General features: G+C 47.0%; 1 protein-coding gene across 3 annotated transcripts; it reads left to right on the forward strand.

The window, feature by feature from the left end:
- Positions 1–4,892: 4,892 nt before the first annotated feature.
- On the forward strand, positions 4,893–24,011 carry NAB1 (NGFI-A binding protein 1). Of its 3 annotated transcripts, none has more exons than XM_088523766.1 (8): positions 4,893–4,945; positions 7,945–8,778; positions 12,979–13,112; positions 14,027–14,078; positions 18,463–18,573; positions 20,935–21,076; positions 22,004–22,153; positions 22,898–24,011. In XM_088523766.1, the coding sequence occupies exons 2-8, from the start codon at positions 7,960–7,962 to the stop codon at positions 22,987–22,989; spliced, it is 1,500 nt and encodes a 499-aa protein (XP_088379892.1). In that variant the 5' UTR covers positions 4,893–4,945; positions 7,945–7,959; the 3' UTR covers positions 22,990–24,011. The 3 variants fall into 3 exon arrangements, with proteins under 3 accessions (XP_088379892.1, XP_088379894.1, XP_088379893.1); XM_088523768.1 differs by having other exon boundaries at positions 22,004–22,129; XM_088523767.1 differs by lacking the exon at positions 4,893–4,945 and adding an exon at positions 7,653–7,677.
- Positions 24,012–24,321: the final 310 nt, after the last annotated feature.

The following is a 24,321-nucleotide window of genomic DNA, read 5'->3' on the forward strand; positions in this document are numbered from 1 at the left end:
ATGATTCTATGATGAAGATGCAGATGGCTGCTTAACCGTGGCTAAATAGCAACCTTCGAGCAACCAGCCACTTGGCCTGCACGAGGCAAGATTTGGCCCCAGAGCTTCAGGTGATTGTGGTGGGAGACTTGTCTAAAGCTGCAGCTTAAATACTCACCTCGGGTCGCTGGCAGGGAGCCTGGCCTCTTGCTGTTGGGAACGGCCTTTGGAGGACACGGAGAGTTTCTGCACAACCCCTCGCATAGGCAGAGCGGGTCTCGTCTCGAGCAGAAGGCTGCGCAGCCATGTGGAGCTGTTCCTTTCTACCATCAGCTTAAAGGATTTTCTTAAAAATTATTGCCTAGTGCTCATTTCCCTATTTAATCACCTTTACGTAATGAAGGCCTATATTGCTGGTCCTGACTTGCCTCATCTTCGGGAAGTTTGAGGTGTTGTGTCTTCTCATTTACCTCATGCTGAAAGCCATTGCCAGGAATGATCACTCTCCCCATTGCCAGCTATATATTTTTTTCCTCCCCTTTTCCTTTTTTTCTTCTTCTTTTTTTTAATTTCTTTTTTTAGATCCACACTGTCCCAAATCTGGGGCCACTGCGCAAACGCGCAGAGCGTGGTGAGTGAGTGGGAGAAGCTACAGAATTAACCCACCACCGTGCGCCGCTCGCCCACACGCTCGAGGAGAGAGATTAAAAGATTAAAGTCGCAAACTAAAAACTACCTCAGGCTACTGATGAGATGGAAGCGCCTGGCTGCTGAGCCAAACTCCCACTGCGGAGGTGCAGCGCTGCATTCCCTGTCACTCACAACAGGCCTTCCCCCTTTTCCCTGCCATCCCCTCCTGCCACTAGTTTCTCCAGTTTTTTTTACAGGCTCCAATATTAAGTAATAAGCTAGTTCTGCTCTTCTGCACAGCCCTTCGGAAATGCCAGGGTGATCAGATGTGCACAAATGTGCAAGATGATACGGAGGTGGTTTTTATGTGACCAAAGCAAAAAGCCAAAGCATCTGGGGTTATTTAACCCCAAATGACGATTAGTCATTTAATACTTTAAGTACTGAGTTCTCTATTTTTATTTAAAGTTTTAGGGCACTTCATATCTGAAACAGGGTGTTTCAAAACAAGAAGTTGAGCTCCGTTACCTGAAAGCATGGACGCAGCATATTTCGACATCTCAAGAGTTCCTTCTCCTCCCTGTGTTTTTTTCCAAATGAAGCTCTTTGTCCAATGCAGGCTGAATTTGTGAAGACATTCAGTCTCTCTAAGATCCCAGTTTTACCCATTTCCTAGCTAGCAGCAGTATTTTGCCCAGCCTTTGCCCTGGGACTATTCCCAGAGACAAACTGACACTAGTACCTTCTTGGTCTAGCAAGAAGAGATGCGTACGGGGCACGTGATAGTCGGGCATGTGATTCCTGTGCTCTTCAGAGTACAGGAGGTCCAACTACGATTATTTTAAGCAGTTGCCTACGGTCATAAAATCTATTAATTTGAAAATCCATAGAGAGATACTGCTTGCAGTGGTGATTAGATAATTTCTAGTCAGCCTGAGCCTGTTTTCCCCTTTTTCCTCAAGGTTTCTCCACTCCATGCTGCCGGCATTTCTGCCCCCATTGAAGCCTCCACATTTCCTCGTCTTCTTGACTGTTTCAGTTGCTCACTGTCTCTTCTGCACGCGTGTGTTATAGCATGTGTGGCGGGTTGTACTGTCCCTCCAATCTGAAGCACTACCCTCTGATTTCCACGCGCTCTTTTTGCTAGCCATGCATTCAGTGAGGTGTTAGAGCTACCCAAAACACGTCCTGCTGCAGGTTTGTTCGTTGCTGCGCTGAGCGGATCGTACATGTGTCTTGGAGACTACGAATTTTCTGGGGCATGGCCTTAAACAACTGCTGCCATCTGCCCAGCGGAAACCTGCCCGTTGCACAAGGTGATGAATGCGCACGATGCTGAAGAACAGCCCACAGCCCTTGCCTGCAACGCTTCATTGGTACATCTAAAATTGCTTTGCTAAGGAAGTCAGATCAATACCTCAATTTTCAGATGGGGAAACTGAGCTACTGGAAGGCAAACTTGTCTGAAGCCCCCCAGGTGGAGAGTGCAACTGTGTCAGGCCCCAGTTGCGCATTTCAGCCACTAGACCCTGCTGCTTCCCCAAGGAGCACTAATAAAATAAGTGCTTATGCGATGCAACTTTTGTCTCCTCCATGAACATCAAATATTTGGGATGTTTTCTTCATGCGCATTAATAGCATCCTCAAGAAATGCGTTTCAACATGCATTTTCGGCAGTGCTTGTGTGTGCGGCGCGACCCAGCCAGCAGTTGTGACCTGTCAGAAGGAAGCAGCCTGCAGTGAGGGGGAGAGGTGGCACAAGCTCCCTTGCGCTCCGCACTTCCTCCTCCTCCTCCTCCTCCTCGCAGCTCTTGTGGTGGCAGTCGGAGACGCCGGGAGCCACCGTGGAGACATTCTGTGCGCGGCGCCTCGGGAGCTCAACCAGCTGCTCTGCTGGCAGCCGTGCAGCCGCCTCTGGGGCCGGCTTGCCTCCTCGCGTGTAATTGTTTGCCACAGACCTTTTTCCCCTCAATTCTGTGGCACTGCTATCCCGCTCGGGCTCCTCCGCAATCTCACAATCTGGGGAGGCCGAGGAAATAAAGGACTGATCACCTGCGTATTTATTTTGTGTATTCCATAAGTGTTCCTATGCCATGTGTGATCTTCATCTTCCTCTTAATCGGAAGGAACGCGTAAGAGTCACACTGCACTGGTCAGGCCGGCGCGCTCCGCGGGAAATTAGGATGAGCTGCAGAGTCCCTGCGTGCAGCTCCCCGGCTTCGTGAGAGGGAGCTGGTAGCAGATCTGCCGTTGCCCCCATCTAACCCTGTGCTTTACCCACCGAGGTAGCTTCAGCTACTGTGGTCACTGCGTCCTGTTCTGTTATTTACACTCTGAGTGTTACAAGGTCTTGGTTTGACCTATCCGCACAGTATACTAGAGCCATCTTTTTTTTTTCAAGAGCCATCTTGAAACCATAGTGCAAGACTGCAAAAACAAGCCTAACCTTAAAAAACGCTTTCCATCATATCCTTCCCATTTGTGGGAAAAACACTTGAATTATAATGATATGATGGAGATAAAAAAACATCATCTTGCAGGGAAAGGGGTTTGCATCCAAGGTCTCCGGTGAGGACTTTACTCCACTCTTGATACCGGCTGTCACTTTGCTCCCCTGAAGTGCCTGTGTGCACGGTATATAAAGCCGCCTGGATGAAAAGCCTATCGACGTGTGATCCTAATAATATTTTACAGCTTTAATTACCATGATTGTAGTGCCTGAGGGTGTATGCAAAAACATTTCGAGTGGGAGGAGAGAAGGCAGCACTGCGAGCATTTTTGTGGCTTTGCTGGGCAATACACAATTGAGTTTTCTCATGGGAACCACAGGATGCCAGGAAGAAAAGCTGCCTGCACCCTTTTGTCCTCTCCCCCGGACACCAGATCGCACCCTGGGGTCAGGGACACCTCTGCCCTCACTGCGGTTTCAAGCAAAAGCTGCTCACTCTGCAGAGCGGCTCCCAGCACCGGCACTGTCCACCCCTGCGTGCCGCAGGTGGATGTATCTTTTCCTCAGGCGACGTTACAACTGGATTACACATTCTTAGAGTTTATGGTGCATAGGGTTGATGGTAGAAGGGCAATGGTACCTTCAGGACGATGCACTGGACAAGTTGCAAGAGCAGCTCTTCTGCAAGTACTGTCACTTAAGTGTCAGGGCCAAGGTGCAAGTGCTTTATTTGCCCTTTGTTGGGTAAATACCTGGTATTTTAGAAACCTGCTAATACTCAGTCTAAGAAAAAAGGCTGTGAAATGTCCTGTTAATGAGTTAAGCACGAATCTTTTCTCACTTTATTTGGTCTGATGGCACTTAACAGTTTTGAAAGCATAAAACAATAGAAGAAATTCTAATTATATGGTAGCACCCGAAAACACAAAGCTGACCCCAGCCTGCCACGGGCGACGAGCCAGGACACTCGCGCTCACCGAGCCAGGACACTCGCGCTCACCGTTGTTTGGGCCGTTTTGGGTCGAGGTCTGCAAAGAGGAGAATGCACCAGCTGGGGCTGGGATGGATCCCGACACTTGAAGCTACAAAAGGGTTGCCAGGAACCGCTGTTATTTAATGCAACCATGGGCCACAGGGGTGCCGGACACAGACCCTGCCGCCACCAAAACTCTGCAGCTGGGGCAAGGCAGCTGGAGGCTGCTTGGCAAAAAATAAAGAAAAAAGAAACAAAAAAGGCCTTTTTTTTCCTTGCTTACAGTGTGTATGGCTCAGCATCAGGTGTCCTGGCATTAGAAAAAGTGTTTAAGCGCATTTCATGGAGAGTGCCTAATGCTCCACCGTAGGTACCCGAGTTCTCAGCAGGTGTAAGGACTTCTCTCCCTCCCTCCTCCCTTCCCTCTCACACCTTCCCTTCCTTCCTCCTTCCCTCCTTCGTTTCCTCTTGCTCCTTCCTTTTCTCCCTCCTTCCTTCCCTCCTGCTCCTTCTCTCCCTCCCGCTCCCTCTTCCTTGCCCTCTCCCCCCGGCGCATTCCCGCCCCGTGGGACCCATCGGGCCGCGGCGCCCGGCGGCCCCGCGCGCCCACGCGCCGCCCCGCCCCGCCCGCCGGGCGCTGCGTCACGCGGCGGCCGCGCGTGGGCGGGCGCGGCCGGCTCCACGTGACCGCGCGGGCGGCGGCGGCGCCGCCTCAGGCCGCACCCCCCGCGCAGGGCAGCGCGCGCGGAGGCGGCGGCGGCGGCGGCGGGGCCGGGCTCGCCCACCCGCCCCTCCATGGGGAAGGAGGAGCCTGGGCCGGCGGCGCGCGGGGGCCGCTGGCAGGAGCCCGCGCGGGGCTGAGGCGGCGGGACAGCAGCGAGGAGCGGCCCGCGGCGGCCGGCGCCGGCGGCAAAGTACGTACGGGCGGGCGGGCGCGCCGGGACCGAGGCGAGGCCGGGGCGGGCGCTGCCCTCGGAGCCCCGCGGAAGCGGCCTCGTCCGCGCCCTCCCCTTCCCCCCGCGCGGCCGTTGAACCGCCTCCCCCCGCGACCGTTATCCCCCCCCGGCCACGCGCGTTGTGGCCCGGCGGCAGAGGCCGCCCCCCCTATCTCGAAGCGCGCGGCCCTGTGCGCGGCGGCGCCCCGAGCCGTCCGAAAACGGCCCAAATGGGGCGCCCCGCGCTTGCTGCTGCTGCCCGCTCCTAACTTCGCCCGCAGTAATAGCGCCGAGAAACCCCTCGGCGCTGCTCCGGCGCCTTCACTTCTAGCAAAACCCTGCAAAAAACAGGCGGGGAAGCGCCTAGAGGAGCCCTCGGCCCCCGCGCGCGCCCCGCAGCTCCGCTCGGCCGTCGCCAGAGCGCCGCGGCGTGTCCCGCGTGGCCGTGGCCGCCCGGGACGCGCGCGGGGGCCTTGGCCGGGCCGGGGGGACGGGGTCGCGGTGCGGGGAGGCTCCGGGCGGCGGCGGCGTGCAGCCCGGAGCGGGCTTTGAAACGGCTTTTTCTGCTGCTGCTGGGAATTTCCCAGCTTTTTTTTTTTTTTCTTTGTTTGTTTTTACAAGTGGAAAACGTAAATGGCAAATGCACTTCCCCGTGCGTTCCCACACGCCGTGCCGGTTTACGCTGTCGCTTCATTTTTTACGCCGTCTTTCCCCGCCGCTTTCCGCGGAGAACGCGCGGCGGCACGAAGGGAGGGATGGCACGAAGGGAGGGATGGCACGAAGGAGGGATGGCACGAAGGGAGGGATGGCAGCTCGCGGCGGCAGCCCTCTATCCCTGCACGCTTCCCGGTGCCGGCCGCGCGTCCCTGCACCTGCCTTGGAGGGAGAGCTGCTCCCGAAGCAGCGTCGTTCGGGGCTGCTGGCTGTGTGCCTGCCCCTCGCTGCTTACGCTCTTTGCCCCGCAAGCGCTGCGTGGAGAAACGGGCATAACGGTCCCGGGAAACAAGCCCTGGGTCTCCTGGCTGCTGCTTACAGGCCGCTTGAGAGACGCGTGGCACCGCGAGCAGAGCCTGAAGCCTTGACGTGGCCTGGCGGGTCGGCAGAGCTCGCCCACCGTCATCGTCATCCTCCACGCTGGGTGGCTGCTGCCCTGGCCTGGCGTTGTGGCCGGGGGGTGAGCAGGGCCCCCTTGGAGAGGGCAAGGGCCACTTCTGCGAGTTCAGAAGTGTGTGGAATGTCGGAGTAAGAGCAGAGGAGCGGAAGGGGCTGGAGGAGAGGAGGAAAGGGCTCGGGAGGAGGAGTGCTTGAAAAAGTCCTCTCTGAAGAAGTCGGTAGGGATCTCAAATGGAAAATTTGCATGGTCTTCTCAGGAGTTGCTGGGCTAAATTTGGAAAACAAAATCGGTCTTTAAAGTGCAAAACAGAGGGGTTTCAGTCTGCCTTTCAATGCAAATCTCGGTGCAGCCTGAGCTGTGGACTTGCTACTGACGCCTCCATACTACATATTAATCCAGTTTTATCTGTCATGAGAAGATTTGTTGATTAGAAGCCTGTAGGTAAAGACTGTTCATGGGCTATTGCTGTTGCTTCGAGCCTGTGGGCTGGAAAAATTATCTCCGTGGCTCGCCTGGAGCTCCTGGGCTGTGCCTAGTCCTGCTGCCACTCTCTTCTCGGCATCCAGTTTGCTTTTCATAAACAGACATTTGGCAGATGATTTATGTAGATTTTTGTGCGGAGATGGATGACTTCTAGAGCAAACAAGGTCTTCCTGTAACCGTTACAGAAGTTAATTTGTGATATTGATGGGAGAAAGTCAACACAACGTGAAATGGGAGGGGAGGAAGAGCTAGTAGAAATACCACTGTTCTAGCAGCTCTTAGTGATGTTTCCCTTGGTATGGAATAGGAAGATTCTTCTGAGGACTTCTGCAAAGCAAGGGCACTTTTTGAGATAGTGGGCTGTTGCATATTTAAAGTGAGTTTCCTCCTTGAAGCCCCCATCTCCAAGCTCAGGCAGTGCTTAACTGTCCTGGTTTCTCTCTGCTTACACTTGTTTTGAGTTGCTGGCGGACGTTAATGGCCAAGGCACCTCATAAGAGGAGTTTCTGCCTTGTTATTGCTTTTGCTTAGCAGTCCTGCACTGTGCACACAAACATATTCATTCTTATGTCTCTCTCCTTTCTTTTAGTTTATTACTCTGTCCATTTAAAAGTGCAAAGTGATAGTAGGGCCCGAGTAATGTTGGTAGACTATTTCTGTGCTTTGCTTCTGTTACTTTTGCTAGCAACTACAACTTTATTGATTGGCACAATCAGTTATTAATACGGTAAAACTGGAAACTGCGTTTGTGAAAGCCATCGTGGCGTTAAAGGGGCGTGTGTGCCTGTGATCTCAGTCCTCTCTGGAGTGTTTATTATTTGCAGGATAACTAGAGATAACATGGGCTTGCTTTCTTCCCTGCTTTCCTCTCACAGTCCCCCATGCTATGTGGGAGCTTGAGCTGAGATCTAAAGCGAGTCGAAACCAAGGTATTTTTCTTCAGGGATCGGCTTTTCTTCAGTAATTGCTCGGCTTGTTTTGCGATCATTTTGATCTGAAGACATAAAGAAGAGCCAAGCAGAAGCAGTGAGCAATATTGAGTGACATTCTTGGGAACAAACATGAAGTGGGAATGCTGAAAACAAGCTGGCTTCATGCTTGAATCATCTTCTTTGTAGGTGCACTGCAACTATCTGCGGATTTGCTTTTTTCCCACCACAAATGTTTCAGTTACCCACTCTGTTCCTGAAAGAAGTCCCTTGCTTGATAACATGCTAACTAGTTGAAAAAAGAAAATTATAGCCCCTTTCTTTGTTACAACGTATGCCTGTATAATGAGAGAGAATATCCCGTCCTTTAACGGGCGGGAGTCCAGGAGGGATGGGAGGGCTGCGTCTTGGTGTTGGCGCTCTGCTCATCCTCTCTTCTCTTCTGTTTGCAGGTTCTGTTCGCTGGGATGGCGTCAGCCCTACCCAGAACCCTTGGGGAATTGCAGCTGTATCGAATACTGCAGAAAGCAAATCTCTTGTTCTACTTCGATGCCTTCATTCAGCAGGGTGGCGATGACGTGCAGCAGCTCTGCGAGGCAGGCGAGGAGGAGTTCCTGGAGATAATGGCTCTCGTGGGCATGGCTAGCAAGCCGCTGCACGTCCGGAGGCTGCAGAAGGCTTTGAGGGACTGGGTCACGAACCCTGGTCTTTTTAACCAGCCTCTCACGTCCCTCCCGGTCAGTAGCATTCCCATATACAAACTGCCAGAGGGGTCTCCCGCGTGGCTGGGGATATCCTGCAGTAGCTACGAGAGGAGCAGCGGCACCCGGGAACCCCACCTGAAGGTTCCCAAATGCGCGGCGGCGCCGTGCGCGCAGAGCGCGGGCGCCGGCAAGGCCGAGGTGGCCGGGGGGCTGTCGCTGCAGAGCGGCAGCGAGCTGAGGCTCTGGCAAGGACAGCACACCGCAGAGAGCGAGCACAGCCTCTCCCCGGCCGACCTGGGCTCGCCGGCTTCGCCCCGGGAGAGCAGCGAGACCCTGGACGCCGCCGCCGCGCTGTCCGTGGCGGAGTGCGTGGAGCGAATGGTGCCCGCCTTGCCCAAAAGTGACTTGAACGAAGTCAAGGAGTTGCTGAAAACAAATAAGAAACTGGCAAAGATGATCGGTCACATCTTTGAGATGAGCGATGAGGACCCTCACAAAGAGGAGGAGATCAGGAAGTACAGTGCAATATACGGCAGATTTGACTCCAAAAGAAAGGATGGCAAACACCTCACCCTCCATGAGGTAAAACCCTTTGAGCTGAAGCGAGCTTTTTTCCCCGTTCTGTTTATGGGATACGCTTTCCACACAGGTATTTCTTACTGAGTAATGAGAATTTTGTGTCTGCAAGGGCCATAGGCAGCCCTGCCCCGGAACAAAGTCCCGGGTGCGGCAGGACTGCCCTTGCCTGGGTGTGCGCCGCTGATGTCAACTCTGTGTCATCGGAGCGCTCAGGCACCCGCACGGGTCCTCAGCCGGGCTCGAAGCTGCTCCACACGGAAATAGCAAGCAGGGTTGCACAGGCTTTTTGGTGATTTTTTTTGTTTGTTTGTTTGTTTTTCTTCTCCCCTGAGAATCTAAGCACTTGGCATGTTCCCAGAGCAGTCCTGTCTTCAGAGTTCCCCTGGCTCAGTTAATACCTTGCTGTCTTCCCTCACCTGCAGGCCTTGCACAACTTAAAGAGAATTCTGCCACCGAGGTCCCCAAATGGGGTTATTTTCCTGGCCTGGGCTGGAGCTTTGCTGTGACTTGGTTTTGTTTCTGTGTGCGTGGTGCTCTTGGGCAGGCTGGTGAAGTGCAGGTTGAGAGCTGTGAGGAGGGAGGGAAGGGACCATCCCCAGTACGGAGGGTGCCCACAGCCTGCACGCTGGTCCCGTGTGCCCTTCTCCTCCTAAAAAAGCATGCGGGCTGCTTCATTCCTCGCCTTGCTTTCTTGAAGCTCACGCTGCATGTGTTGCAATGCAATAGGTGTGTCTGTGTTGGGAACGGTTCCCTGGTGCTGAAGCACACAGCACAAGAGCAGAACAAACATTAATTCAGAGCAGTGCCAAAGCACTGCTGATAGGACTGCTGCATCAGCATTTTTTGTAGTGAAGTGATTGCAAAATTTCAGTTGGTTTTTAAAATTTGGCATGTAAGGCTTAGCTCCCACAGGAGAGGCAGTGTTTAAGTTCCAGGAGGGGCAGAAAGCAGTGCTGGTTTTGCACCCTTTCCCACTTCAGAAGGAAGCCTTGTATACTCTGTGCTATTTGTGGAGTGGATTCTCCGTATGCTCCTGAGAGAAGGACAAAAGGCAGTGACTTTGCCAGCAGTTACTGGCTCTCTGCTTCCGTATTTCGCTTGCAGAGCAATTGCCCATCGCCAGCAGCGTCTTCAGAGGACTCGTCACCCCGAATTGGGGGGCCCTGGCACGGTGCTAGCAGCCAGCAGCACGTCTGTGCTGCACGTCCCGCAGATCCAGAGCTGCGGGAAGGAGGAGCGCTCTCCTCCGCGGCCCTGGACATCCTCCCTGCAGCGTGTCCAGAACTGCGGCGAGAGCGTGGCCGGCCTTCGGGAAATGGTGCTGTCGCTGGCTCTGGTGAAGGGCACAACATCAAAGGAAAACGCCTTTGGCTTCTGCCTCTGTTAGGCATCTGCAGGGCTGCTTGAAGCTTGGTGGGAACTGCACGTGTGCCAGGAAGAATTTGCTCATAAGGCATTGTTTTTTTTTTTTTTTTTTTTTCTTTTTTTTTCTTTAAGGCATATTTCACAAGGCTTTCTCTTCAGCAGCCTGCTTTCCATTTCCATTTTAAAGCAGTAAATATACAAAAAAAATTACACATGGCCAGTGAGACCACTATTTTTTTTTAACTTTTTACTTTTACTTACTTTTTTAAACTTACAGACATTGCCTTTTGCAAATTCAGCTTTAGTGACTCTTTATTTGCAATGACTTTTAAACAATTCCCCAGGGAAGGAGGGACCTCCGACAAGCAGGAAGGTGAGTTCCTGCTTGCCCTCGTACTGTGTTCCCACGTGTGTTGATACATTCCACGCCTGTCTCCCTGCCCCACAGTCAAGGTTTTTCCTTGCAGCTGGCAGCAAACAACTGAATAAAGTTTGCTGTGAATTTAGAAGACTTAAGGAGTATATGGCTTCCGAATGGGAAGGTCACGGCACTCCTGGCTTTGTGAAGGGAGCTGCGTGCAGCTGCAACCCAAACGTGGTGGGGTTCTTGCTGATAAACGCTGAGGTTGCTGCTGCCTCTGCGCTGTAGTAGGAGTGCTCGGACCCACCACGAGTCCTCAGTTGCCGCTGGGAGTCAGCGAGCCCTGGGTCTTTTAGTTGGTTCGAAATCCGAGCGGTTTTGTAGGAATAGCTACATCCAAAGCAGATCTAGAGCAAAATCTGACATAGAATCTTCGGGACAAAGAAGTTCCCGAACTAATAAATAGTGTCCTTAATCGTGGACCCATTGCTTCGGTACTGCCTCGCTTTTCTCGCGTGGAGAGCTCTTGGTGTTTTAAATTGCACCGCAGAAGCGTGAGTACGAGGCTTGCCCTTGAACTCAGTGACTCTCGAGTGTTTGAGTCAGAGCTGTAATTGCCATGTTAATGTTTCAGCACTTGTCTAGCTACCTATAAAGCAGAATGAAATCCTACTTAAGAGACACGGTTTGGGAAATGGGAATGAGAAATGCAAGCAATGAATTTTTTCTAACTCGGTGTCTTCCTTGTCTTCTGCTGACTCACCAAAATGAGTGCTTGCCATTTATTAATGTGTTTTTAGTGGGGGAACCTGAGAAGCCAATTAGGTGGGAATCCGTGCAGTGTATATATATCCCTCTCAGTAGAGTTTCTATGGTTATGTACAACTCTGTATCATTAGGGTTTGCAGTGAAGGGAACAGTATTTTTAGTAGCTCTTCCTAGCTGTAGTATTATGTCCCCTGAAAAGGGAGGAAGCACCGTGTTCTGCAATTTAAGTCTTAATGCAACCTGGAAGAAGAAACCAGGAAAAAAACAAACAAGCATTGGGCTTTTCTCATGTGTTTGATGAACAGAGTTTGCATACATGTACCCAAAGCATTTTCAGGTTTTTCTGTTGTTTACAACCTCTGAAAACTTCAGCAAGGTGTACAAAAATAGCCTGAGCTATTTTGCAAGCATTAGCCATATTATCCTGTGCAAAGTAACGGCTGTTGCTACTACAAAAATTAATACAGACTTTGGGTAGCAATTGTTTTTATTTGTGTTGTTTTAATGCTTTGTGTTGTTTGCTTGCTTTTATTCTTCCCGAAAAGATGGACATTGTAGAACAACTGCTGCTTCTTAATAGATAATAATTATTACTTTGCTACACTATTATAGAAGCACAGTAATGAGGAGATGTTCCGCACATTAGAGCTAAACTTTCCAGCTTTATACATCTGCTTTCTGTGAGTTTTCATCTCTGCAGGGTTGATGGGATCAGGCAGCATTTCCAGCTTATATATTAAAAGACATGTTTTCACTGTTATTAGCAATCGGACGTCACAGGAAATGTACTAATCACGTCAGATGCTTTTATGTCAAGCAGGAAAAAATGCTTATAAAACAGCAGGAGCGTGAATTTTGTGTGAGTTTTTCCTAAATTCTGCATAGGCAGTTGCCGTTGAGAGTCTCGGAACGCGGGGTGTTTGTCCCTGCCGCCGCTCACCCGCTTCCAGAGAGCAGGGCTCGGCGGCTGCTGGCCGCCTCCCACGGTGCTCCTTCTCAGAGCATTGCAAAGCTCTTTCCAGCCTTAACCTAGGGCTGTTTTTCCTGTCATTGCCTCTTTACAAAGTTGTTGTCGACAGCAGAGGCTCTAGAAATGTGTCCCAGCAGGCTCAGGAAAACATCCTTGAAACAAGCTACATTCAGTTCATGTCTGAGGATTGTCTTCGCAAACGGAAGGGTGTGAAACATAGCTAAAAAAAGTTTAATCGTTTCTTAAACCATCACCTTCTGCAGAATTTATGCCGTATTCACCAGGGAAAGCCATCTGTACCCGCACTGTCAGTAGTGTGTTTTTTTTTCTTTTTTTTTTTTCCCAAGTCCTGGGCATATTGCATTTATAAAAATAGTATTCCCTGTAAATGAGGCTTTGGGAGCCAAACCCTGTGAACGTTCGGAGCTACTGTTTTGTACGGAAATTTAATTAATTCTGGGATTAGGCGCAAGCAGTGCATGGTGAGTAAGCCTTACCACAGCGTTTAAAGGATGTTAAGGGCAGCAGCTGTGTGTGTGTGTGTGTATATGTGTATATATATATATATATTTCTTTCCAGAGGCTGATTTTTGGATTGAAGAATCCTTTCAGGGTTCAGTATACAATTTTAAGTCATTTCCCTTTCCCCTGAAATCTTTTGTTACTTTGGAAGACCAGCTACGTTGACAAGCACCACAAGCTGTGATGCTGAAGCTCTGTGTTTGTGTTTCACCCCCAGCTCACGGTGAACGAAGCAGCGGCCCAGCTGTGTGTGAAGGATAATGCCTTGCTGACCAGGAGGGATGAGCTCTTTGCGCTGGCTCGGCAGATCTCTCGAGAGGTTACCTACAAGTACACTTACCGGACCACCAAGTAAGGCTTTCATCAACTCCAGGGACCTTTCCCAGAGCTACTCAATTGGATAGCATTCCTTCTGGAGCGGTACCGACCCCTTCTTCCTGCTCTCAAGTTAGCAAAGTGCCCCTTTTGTACGTGCTGTGTAAGCCGTAAAGCTTTCAGACTGCTAAGATTCACTGTTCTGAGTTAGGTTTTCTGTATATTGCCCAGCTTTCCAGATTTTGCCACGGACTAGCATGCTGAGAGGCTGGCGTTTGAAGTTCTTAAGGCATTTGTTCACTTCAAGGTTAATGTAAAAGGGCTTTGGAATATATATTTTGGCATTTTTGTTTTGATTGGTTGGTTGGTAGTTTCCAGGGGATCAAAAAGGTAAAGGCCACAGGGGAGGCCTTAACTCCCTTAAGCAGAACCAAGGGGGGGTCCTAATTTCAGCTGTTAACGTTTGGTGACCCGCTTTTCAAAAAAGTAAGAGGGTTGATATCCCTTTTAATCAATGAAAACGTTAGATCTAATAAATACAACGAAAAGTCCTGATAGTTTCTGAGGGTTGCTGTTAGCTATCAACATATAGTTTAAATATTTCAGATATGTTTTTCCACAGTTCTAGCAATTGTAGTTGCTAGTAGTTTCCTTTCTTCCCAGTTTTTCAGAGTTAAATAATGTAAATATATACCCATTCATGGTAGGCAAAGCCAAAGGCTTTCTGTTTAGATGAAGAGTACGTGGATCTTTGGACAATTTTGAAAATGTTTTATATATTTTTTTTTTCTTTTTCTTCACTGCCACGTCCAAGTGAATTTGAGGCTTTTTATTGTGCCCCTCCCTTGTCCTCATATCATTGTTTCATTTTGTTTAGACTGTTTCATGCTCCTTTCTCTTGAGAGGGTTAATCTGATGTTTAATGAGAGCATATGTGTTTTTCCTTCTAGGTCTAAATGTGGGGAAAGGGATGAACTGTCACCAAAGAGAATTAAACTTGAGGTACAGTATTGCAATTCCTGCAATTTGAGCTTTGCATGCTAAAACTGATTTTTGTTTTGAAGACTGGGCATCAGTGTAAAGAAATTTGTTAGGAAAATGTGATATGTGTGTGTGTGCATGTGTAAGAGCCAGAGTCCCCCTTGTCTCAGGAAATAGAAATGCTCAGAGGAAGAACCTGTGGGAGAAAGGGATCAGGATTTCCATCAAGGTCAATCTACTGTCTGTGTTTGCCCTCCCAAATGTGTAGGAGGGGAAGGAATGGGACTGATTGACTTCCTATGGTGGAATAACCCCAATTTATGGGAAATATCTTTTCATAAGGCCTATTGCTTTGAAGTAAGTATATTTTTTAATCTCTTGAGTCAGTTTTGCATCATGCAGAGTGCTGAGCATTCTGGATAGCAATTAATGGCAGCATATAGGCTGTCTCTGATCCCTCTAAATTCTAAAGCCCGTAATATTGAGAAGTCAAAAGCTAAATAAAAGCTGTTCATAAATGCACATTGTTGGACTTGTAGGTATTGACTTACTATTTTTTTTATTATTTAATATAACGAGGATGTGTATAAACAACTATTGCTTACATCTGCATGAATTTTTGTTTGGGGAAATGCAAGCTTTCTTGGGAGTTATTTTTCTAGGAGTACAGGATCAGAATATATGTAAATTAACTATTTCTTGAGTTTCCACTGCTGAATAGTAAATTTGAGGCCTTGTCACTTAAATAAGGTATTCCTTATTTATTTTTAAGCTAATTATCCTTTCACTGTTACATAAGTATCTAATCTATTCAAAAAATATATTAAATGCAGATTAGCATATACAGTAGGCCTGTGCCGGAATTGCATGCCACACAGATGTGAAAAGAGTAAAGGATGTGTCACCTACCTAATTAATGCTGCGATAAGCGCTGCCTTTCTCAGCAGTCTTGTAAGGCCTTCCTCAGCAGTGCCGTGTTGTGTTCCCCTGTGCGAGGGCTTTCTGCATGTGGCAGCTTCCAGAAAAGGTCCTTAGCTTTTAAAAAAGCCACTTAAGGGTTTTTGTTAAGCTTCCCCAGTTTGTGTGCGGTTGTACTCTGGGCTCATGTAATAACAACTGTGCATGTGTGTGGAGGGTCTCCTCGAAGCTTCCATAGTGACTCTGTAATGTCATTTAGATGCCAGGGAGGGGGTTGCTTTGTTAGATAGATGTCACCTTTAAGAGGTTTTGCCTTTGTTCAGAATAGGTGATGACCAAGTACCTAAAACTCCACGCAGGGAGCAGCGGAGCTCCGTTCATTCTGGAGTTCTTTGTTGAAAGAAAAGTGGAACTAAAGCTCTGAAAAATATAGTCTGGAAATTCAGGATCCAAGGGGGAGTGGCGCGAGGATTAGGACAAGCATAGGGATTGGGCATTCTCGCTTTCTGAACAGTGATATCGTAAATGCCCCTTTCCCTAGGGGGATCCTTCAAGATCAGTAGTGGTGAGATGGATGTTTACTTTTTTTTTTTTTTTTTGTTAGTAAAATTTTAGCATAACTACAACTGGCTATTTCAGAAGGTTTTTCCACAACAAAAAGGAAAATTTTATTTCAGTGGTATAGCTTATTAACTATACAAAATCTGGATCTTCTAAGGAGTGAGACAGTTGCTTTTTTTTTTTTTTTTTATCTGGGGACTATTGCACAGTAGATTATTTCTGCATGTGATATTTGAGTTTTGTGAGGGATGTGCTTAGCAAAAAAAAAAAAAGCACATTGTTAGTATTATATTTAGGGATTTATTTTTAGAAAGGTGAAGGTCATTTTGCTTTTCTGTTCTAAGGCATTTTGAACTCTACGCTGATTCACCATTGCTTTGCCCATTAATCAGTAATGTCTCTGCTAAGCTTAGTCTAAAATGCTTGTGCGTGAATTTGGAAAGATTTTTATACCCTGTTTGCTAAGTGTAAAGGATTATTAAAAAAATCAATTTCCTAAAAATATATATTATATTTTAGGAAATATATTTTTATATTTAGGAATAAAAAAATCCTCCAGAAACATTGTAAAGGTCATGCTTGAGCAGAGCTCTGCATGCAGGCTTAAACACTGCTGCCTTTCATGCCCCACTGTATATTTATCCTTCTCGCAACTACAAAACTCAGGCGAGCCTTGCAAAAGAAACAATACCCCACGAACTGCATCCCATTAGCTGTAAGAAGCCTTTCTCTTCCCCGGTGTGCTCTCCCCCTCTTATTTGTGGAGTGGGTGGGCAGGTTGTGGGAGTGAAGTGTACAGAGAAGAAGGGAGAAAAAATTGCAGGCAAAGTCAGCATTGCACATGGGCTCGCAGAGAGTGAAGGAAGGTGCCGGGGGCATGAAATGAGGTACGGGGTGAACTGGGAGCTGGAACCGGATAGAAATTGAAGAGCTGCAGTTCCTTGATCTCCCCTGGAAAACAAGGCACGGGATAGAGCAGCAGGGATGGAAACGGCGTCTCCTCCGTGGGTGCCCTTGGGGCACCCCTTCCTCTGTCGCCCTCAGTGACTCAGTACCGTGAGCTCCGAAGGCAGCAGCTCGGAAAGCAAAATGTGGCACGGGCGGGTTTGGCAAAAGGTGCAGACAGAGGGGCCACGCTCCGTCCCTGCTGCTGTCCTGCCTTGTGGAGGAAGGGGTTGTCCTCCCAGGCACAGCGCTGACGGGCACGGGGCAGATGAGAGGAGAAGCGACGACCTTGCTGCTCCCTGCGGCCGGCGCTTCCAGCGGCTCCGACCCGCTGAGCAGGGAGAGCTGCCAGAGCCGATTTCACAGGCTTGGTGGGAGTGAAACGGGGCATATGGGAACTGAAGGCCAGAGCGTAGGCTGAGAGGAGACGGCTCCGTTGGCGCCGGCGTGCGCAGAGGCAGGGGGGAGAGGGCCCTGCCCGCCCCCGTTGCTGCCGGGGAGGCTGCAACGAGAGCCCGTCCCCGCGTGGGAGCTGTGTCATCCTCGCGCGCACAGCAGAGGCAGGCGAGTCTACTGTTTGCCTAGGAAAAATGTCATTAGAGGGAGCGAAAAAGCACATGTGGGACTGAGAGCATCTGCTGTAGGAAGCTACGCAAAAAAACAACGGAGGCAGGAGCATGGTCAGCCGCACGTGCTGCCACGCGTGCAGCAGTGTCCCCTCGCCTGGCAGGGACCGGGAGGGTGCAGGACGGGTCGGCCAGGACTGCCTCTGGGCACCCTCCTCACTGGGGGCAAGGAGCATGAGAAGCACCTGGGAAGCTGCCTCTGGTTTGGGGTGGGCATGTGGTCGTAGATGCCTCTTACAGAGCCGTGTTCCCTCATTTGTTGCAAGTAAATGATCCCAAACGATAAGATTTTGAGTATTTGCTTTTTCACCATCCTATGCATAGTCATTCTCTTTTCCCAAACAAATTCAGATCTGCCCATAAAAGTGGCCAGTGTTTATGGGAATGCCCTGCAAAGTCTTTGGTTTTAGAGGATGAGATTTTGCAGCAGTTTACCCAGTTATGAAGTCTTATGCGCCTATCAGGTTGTCTTTTTCCCTGGGGAGATTGTGTCGGGCAGATAAAAGCAATAGACAGGGCTTGGGCAGGTTTTTTTCTCAAGCGTGAAGGTGACTTCACTGGCATTGCCCTGCTGGGACATGGGCTGGCAGCTCTGACCATCACCGTACAGGTTAGCGTGGAGCCCACCAGCTGCATTGACCTTGGAGTGCCCCTTCCATGGGGTTTCTCTGGAAGATAAGCTTTTTGCCTGCTCCAAAGGCATATGATTTCCCCAGCTATCATCAAAGATCTTACTCCTTGCGTTCCCGTGCCTTTGGAATCCAAAGGAAAATCTGTGTAGTTTGGCACGCGTTTGATACCTTGGGTCTAATGTTCTTCAGTAACGAATGTTGCCGTTTGGGGGTTTGGCACTCTCTTAAGATCTCCAGCTTCCTCTCCTAATTCAGCAAAGTCACCCACACTGCGCTTTTGTGCACGTTTATGGGTCTTCCTGTGCTCTCCATGAGCTTTCCCAGCTGAACAGGATAAACTTCTCATCTTGAACCTTCGCTGCAAGAATTTGTTTTAATAGCTTACCCGGCTTTCATGGGAAGGCCATTTGTGCCTATGCAGGCTGCAAAGGATTTGCATGCCCTTTGAGACCGAAAGAATTGCTGAATTACGTGCATAAAGTTTTGGTAGTCTACCTGTAAAATGGTGGTATTTCTTGTGGTACCTGTGTGGTTCTTATGTGAAACGTGTTGAATCTTGTGAGGCCTTGCTCTGTTTCTTAAGGTTAATAAATGCAGCTGCTGCCCTACAGTCTTGACTCCATGTAAACTTAACAGGGCTGTGCAAGTGTGAAGTGTGTTTCATTTTGTGAAAAATGAATAATAATGTCTCCCTTGCTGTTTGGTTTCTCTTTTGCTCACTAGGATGGTTATCCTGACTTCCAGGACACAGTCCAAACACTCTATCAGCAAGACAAAATGCCCCTTGCTTTGGCTAAAGGGAAGAGTGAAGACTCAGCAGCTCTTAATTCTCAGGTAAATCAGCTACATGAGACTGAATAACAGAGGCTGAGTCTTTGTACAATGATTTTGATGCATTGGTATCTTGATCACATTTTATGTTTGATGGCTAAAGTTATCACCTTCAGTTTTCAAAGGTCGGCAGGGATTGCCCCACATTTAATTTGGATTTACATCCTAAAAATGTTCAGACACGGCTACAGCTCTACCCGTGCTCATTCTGGGGAGCTAAGCATCTAGTCTAGGGAAAGGAAAAACCGGTGATTGGCCCCCACGAGCAAGTAGGGTGCAGCTGGTACAGTGTGTGCTCACTTGCTCGTGATTTTAGCTATAAATGGAAAGTTCAAGATGTTGAGTCTAGTGGAATAAATAGAGTAGGTGATCTTGGAGTCATCAGTTCTGATCCTCCTTGTAAGGAGTGCCAGTGTATTTAGGAAATGGTGAGCCTCGGGGTCTGAGAGGACAGATTGCCTTTCTAAATAACAAAATGCAGTGCTTTTGGAATACCCAAAAAGCTTTTTAATCATCCTGAACAGATTTTTTTTCTTTTTCTTTTTCTTTTGTTTGTTTTTCTCTAGTGTATCTCAGTCTTGAGTCACAATTCTTATTTTCGTACTCTCAATTGTTGCCAAGGAGGGATTTCCTGTTAAATTGCAACATTTTTTTTTCTTTCTTTTTTTTTTTTTTTTTTTTGGTATAGCTGATTTGGGTAAATATAATCACTAAATTATCACATAAGATAACATTCAGGAGTTGTCTTTTGAGACTGGATAGCTTTTCTTTTACTTTCTTGTATTGCAAAGTAGTGCTGTAGTGCAGTCATGCAAATTATGTTCATTGCGATATATGAAAAAGTGGTTGTGCTACGTGTTCTGATGTCACGTAACAGGCTGAGTAAATTTGTTTTATGCAAGCTTATTTTAATCTTGTGTATGCTTTGAAGGTTTCATTGGCCATTGATATGAAACAACAAATAGAGATTTTAAGCCTCTGTACGTCTGTGGCTCTGTACTCTATTGCAGTTCAGGCAGCTATTTTATATTACATCAATAAAACAACATAACAGGAATAAGAATCTTAGCTTTTTTATTACAAGTAAGTTTTACAGTTCTATAGTAGTAATAGACATGACACAGAAAAGCAAACTTAAAGCACATTTGAAAGTAAACTATTTGAAAACAGTTTACCCTTTTACCTACCTTCCAAGACCAAGCTTGAGGACTTAGTGTCCTTCTGCAGAACCCGATGAGCTCTGAATCAGAGTCAAGAAGCAGCAGTCAAGTTATTACCCCCTTTTCAGAGCTGTCACTGTGCGGGAGAAGTTGGATTCGGGCTGGCTGCTGATGCTGTCACTTTTTGTAAGGTATCCAACTGCAATGGGCAGGTGGACTTCTCTGGGAAGTCGGGGCTTTCGTCAGTTGCCCGAAAAAGTTAAGAGTGTTCTGCAAAGTATTGTGTTTCTTTTTAATAGGCATCTCCACTCTGTGGAAACAATTATGAAAATACCTGAAAGGGAAACGATATTTCTTTTATTATCCCTAGGTGTTAATTTCTGCTTCTGTTCTCATGTTCATTCTGGCTCTTTCAGATCAACTTTTTTTTTTCTTTTTTCCACTTTTGATTTTATTTTTGCAAGATGCTTATTTACATTCCGAAGAACGAGATTATACTGAAAGTTAAAATTCTCTGGCATTAAAGTCAATGACAAGCATTGAGACGCCGCTTCCTCCCACGTCGCTCTACATTGTTGGGTTTCGCTCGCTAGAGGTGTATAGGTCCTGTTCTTCTTCTAGACAGACATTTCACACCTTTATCCCCCACAAACATACTGTCATCCTACACTTTCAGGATGGCAGATTTTTAAGCTTGTGTAGTGCAGTTTCCTGAAATAAAGCTTCCAAGATGTCTGGTGAAATCTTGGCATAAGTTCTTCAGCAGATGTTGCCATTGCTCTTGGAATACTCTGTAAAAATGTATATTTGAGGAGAGCTAAAGTGGATAATTAAGACATTATCTTCTGATTTTGCTGCATTTCTTCCCGTGTAACCTGCAGTCCCAAAGGGCAGAAGGTGCAGTTTCAAGGAACGGAGTTCAGCACCGTGTTTTCGCGTGCTTGAACCATGGCAATTGACATTCTTAGTCCTTTTGAGTGACTCAGAGATTTTCATACTGTACATCTGTGGGTGCAAAAGTATTTTGTTTGCTTGATAGTTTTGAAGAAACTGTAAATCACACATCTGTACTTATGAGTCAACAAAAACGTGTATCGAGGCTGTTTAGCTTTATCATAAGACATTGTTTTTTTTCTCCTGTGTTTGACTCAATGTATGTATGTGTATATGTAGAGAGATTTTATTTCTTTTGCTCTATTTGCAGTCTGAAAAGGTGATGGCGAAACAGATGGAGTTTCTTTGCAACCAGGCTGGCTTGGAGAGGCGTCTCTCCACCGGGTGCTACCGGCAAAGCCCGGAGGAGCAGAGCCCCAAGGGCTTGGCCTTGGAGAGCGCCGACGGACAAGGTACCGCCGCCTCCGGGCACGCGCTGGGCGCTGGGCACCCGCTGTCCCCCCTGCTCTCATTCTGCTGTAGTGAAAAGACAGCAGAGTTTTGCATTGGGAGGAGGGAGAGAAAAAAAAAAAAAAGGCTTTGTGGAAATGGAAATTAAAGCTTACAGTGAAGTTTGCACCACCTCTTGTTGACCTGTTTGTGCAGTCTAGGAACAAAACTTGAGGAGCTGGCTATGTAAATTACTTAGAGGGAAGCAGATTATAATGATCTTCACAGTTTGTTATTCTTCAGAAAGCTGATAGCCCCTGAACTATCTCTGCAGTTCATCGAGTGGCCGTTCATTAGCCTGGATTTGTTTTAGGAGTGTTTGGGTTGGTTGAGCATGCTCTGCTTGGTTTTCTCTTTTTACTGTTGTGAAATGAGAGAAAAATGTTATAAACATATGCAAGAAATCCAAACAGAAGCTTTTTTAGTTTCTTTAAAGGCAAGTTTTCTTCAAGGAGGAAAGAAGAGCAGTAGAGAGAAGCTAAGGGAATAGATGAGCATTAATACATAGTGGTTCATTTGTGTATGTTGCTCAAGCAACGTAGTATACAAATATACAGGAAGAATTAGATGTGTGGATCCGGCTCCTCTTGATTGTGCAAGTTTCTTTGTACCATTATCCACTGTGGATTGTGACTGTTCAGGATTTCAAAGAGCTTTTTGATGATAATAAAAGATATTTTTGTATGACTGCCACTTTGTAACAGTGCCTGTGGTCTGATAAGACAATAGTCTGTGAAACAGCACATTTGTATAAGCCCTGTTTTGCTAGAAATCCCTGAGAAGTGCAATTTAGGATGTGTTTTTTCCGGTAGAGACTTAAACACCTAGACTTTTTTTAATATACTGCTTTGCTTTTAATGCATCAATATTTGATTGTAAATCTCTTCCAGGTGACAGGCCGCTGAATCTCCGCATGACCAACCTGCCCAGCAGGCAGTTGCCACACATTTCCCTCGATGGAGAACAGCACGTTGGAAAGCCTCTGTGCAGCGACTTGATCCGACTTTACCCCAGTGGTGAGGCAAAGTCCCAGTGCTCGGGTTAGTGCTGGCCCTTGTACATGATCCGCAGTTTTGAAGAGCGTAGCCTGTTCAGACATGCTCTACGTGTAACCTTTCAACCAAGGTTTTGGAGAAAATTGGAGAATAATGTTTCTTGCAGAACAGAGTGAACATCGGCTGGGATTAGCTTGGAAAATGCAGTTACTAGGTGCAGATAAGCAAGTTCTGCATGTCTGTCCTCATACAACCTCGTAGACTTAAACTGCTCTGTTAAAACACCACACTGCAATTAAAGCAACATAAGTTTGATTTATCCTATGGTTTCACTCTGCATAAATAATCACATTATAAGCAGGCTCTTCTAGAAAGGACTTTTTAACCTGGTTTGTGGAGACCTAGCATTATTTTTCTACTCTGGTTTAGTATATTGCAGTGCTAGCTCAGCTTTTATTACTATTTGACCCGATTTGTCCCAATCCCATTGGTTATTCCTCTGGTGAACTTTTAGTTAATGACAATTTATGAGTTTCCCTTCAAAACGCTAGCAAGGAGCGCATCTTTTCCAAGGCTCGCTCCCTGGGAGCGCTGCAGTGGATCTGTCATCGCTGTAACGTATGTGTGATTATGATCCATCTGGGGTAAAGCCCAGCAGGAGGAAGCAGAATTCGTTTCGCTCTTAGTATCCATGTAGTTCACGGACCTTTCTCTTGAATTAAGACTAGAATATATTTGTTTCGAGCAGTATTTTCTTTAACATCATCTTTTCTGTTCTTTTTAACACAGAGAGCCTTGGTATTTTGAAGGATTTTCCTCACTCGGCTTTTAACAACATGGAAAGGAAGGTCATAAAAACAGAACCTGAAGACACAAGATAGTCATTCTGCTTTGGATAATGATATAATAAGGAATGAAACTTCAGAAGAGGAGAAAAAAAAAAAACACAACAAAAAAACAACCCAGCCTTAATAACCAGTGTTGCCTCGTTCAAATAAGAGATTTCAATAGCCAAAGTCTAAGAACTGGTACAGTAGTCTGTGGAAACAGAAAAGCAAGAGACAGTGCAAACTAAAACAGTAATACAGGTAGAATCACATTCCTGTAAAAGTGGTTTTATAACGTGGAAAGATTCACAAATTAATATTGTGGATCTTCATTATTTAAGAATGTATTATGTATTTGTATAACTTATCAAAGTAAATCTAGATGTCGGGACATGTATTGAGTCCAGTAGATGTGGCTACAGTTCATTTTACTTGAAATTTCAGTGTCTACTTTAAATGTACCTAGCGTAGATATGGTTGTTACACATTTGAATTAAAAATCCTTGGAGAATTAGGAATGCATTAGGAAACCTTGTGACAGAACAGCAAGTTTTCAACAATATTTGTAGAGAGGAGAAAAAAAAAAAGCATAAAATATTTCATGGTTTAAAATGTTATGTGGATATAGCATTTGATAGACCCTGATCCTGTATTATAGCAGATGTACTTGACACTTACTATCGTTCCATGACTTTTAATGGTTTCAGCAGCCTTTGTGTAATACACTTGTAGTTTACTACCTATCTACCGTTCAGGAGAGTAGGAAAAGCCATGTAAAGTATGGAAGAGGCCATATTATTAGCTCCTATTTCATTGTGGAAAATTGTTTTTTGAGGTACTGTCCAATTGCTAAAATCTCATTTGATAGGAAACCCAAGAGATGAGATAGCATGGACAGGGCTGCAAAAATTGTGATTCAGATCACTATAACTTTTTGGACTTCTCTGTGGATTTTTAAATGATGAAATGCATCCTAGGTGTAGCACGGATCACATGTGATGCAGGATTTATGCATCAGTGTAAAAGGTTGCACTTGATATTCAGAAACCACAAGATGTTTTGGAGGAGAGAGATGGGGGGTTATATCTTGAGCATGTGACCCCTTATTAAGTGCTGTCCAGCTCACATGATTCTATGAATATATCGTATACTGTATACAGTATGCCAATACATTTCTTTGCGTTTAACTAACATCTGTATTCATTATTTATTTGACAGTTTTTATTTTTTGTACATTTTCACTTTTGCAGATGTCGTTTTACCTAAAGAGAAATAATTGGCGTGTAACTTTGGAATTGACCATGGCGTGTTCACGTGCGTTCATTTTTCTCTGTGCGGTCGCCCCCGTAAGAGGCGCTTGGCCGCGGCGGCCGCTCGCGGCCCGGG

This window comes from Tinamus guttatus, unplaced genomic scaffold (genome assembly GCF_059628265.1).
Source record: "Tinamus guttatus ecotype Peru unplaced genomic scaffold, ASM5962826v1 Tinamus_guttatus_pri_ptg000197l, whole genome shotgun sequence".
Classification (NCBI taxonomy): Eukaryota; Metazoa; Chordata; class Aves; order Tinamiformes; family Tinamidae; genus Tinamus; species Tinamus guttatus.

What these genes read in the sequence shown, in the direction of transcription:
- NAB1 (XM_088523766.1), top strand. Translation starts at nt 7,960, where the DNA reads ATGGCGTCAGCCCTACCCAGAACCCTTGGGGAATTGCAGCTGTATCGA. An exon ending in CAGCAGCTCTTAATTCTCAG is followed by an intron (nt 18,574 to 20,934) that starts GTAAATCAGCTA and finishes CTCTATTTGCAG; the next exon opens with TCTGAAAAGGTGATGGCGAA. An exon ending in GGCAAAGTCCCAGTGCTCGG is followed by an intron (nt 22,154 to 22,897) that starts GTTAGTGCTGGC and finishes TTTTTAACACAG; the next exon opens with AGAGCCTTGGTATTTTGAAG.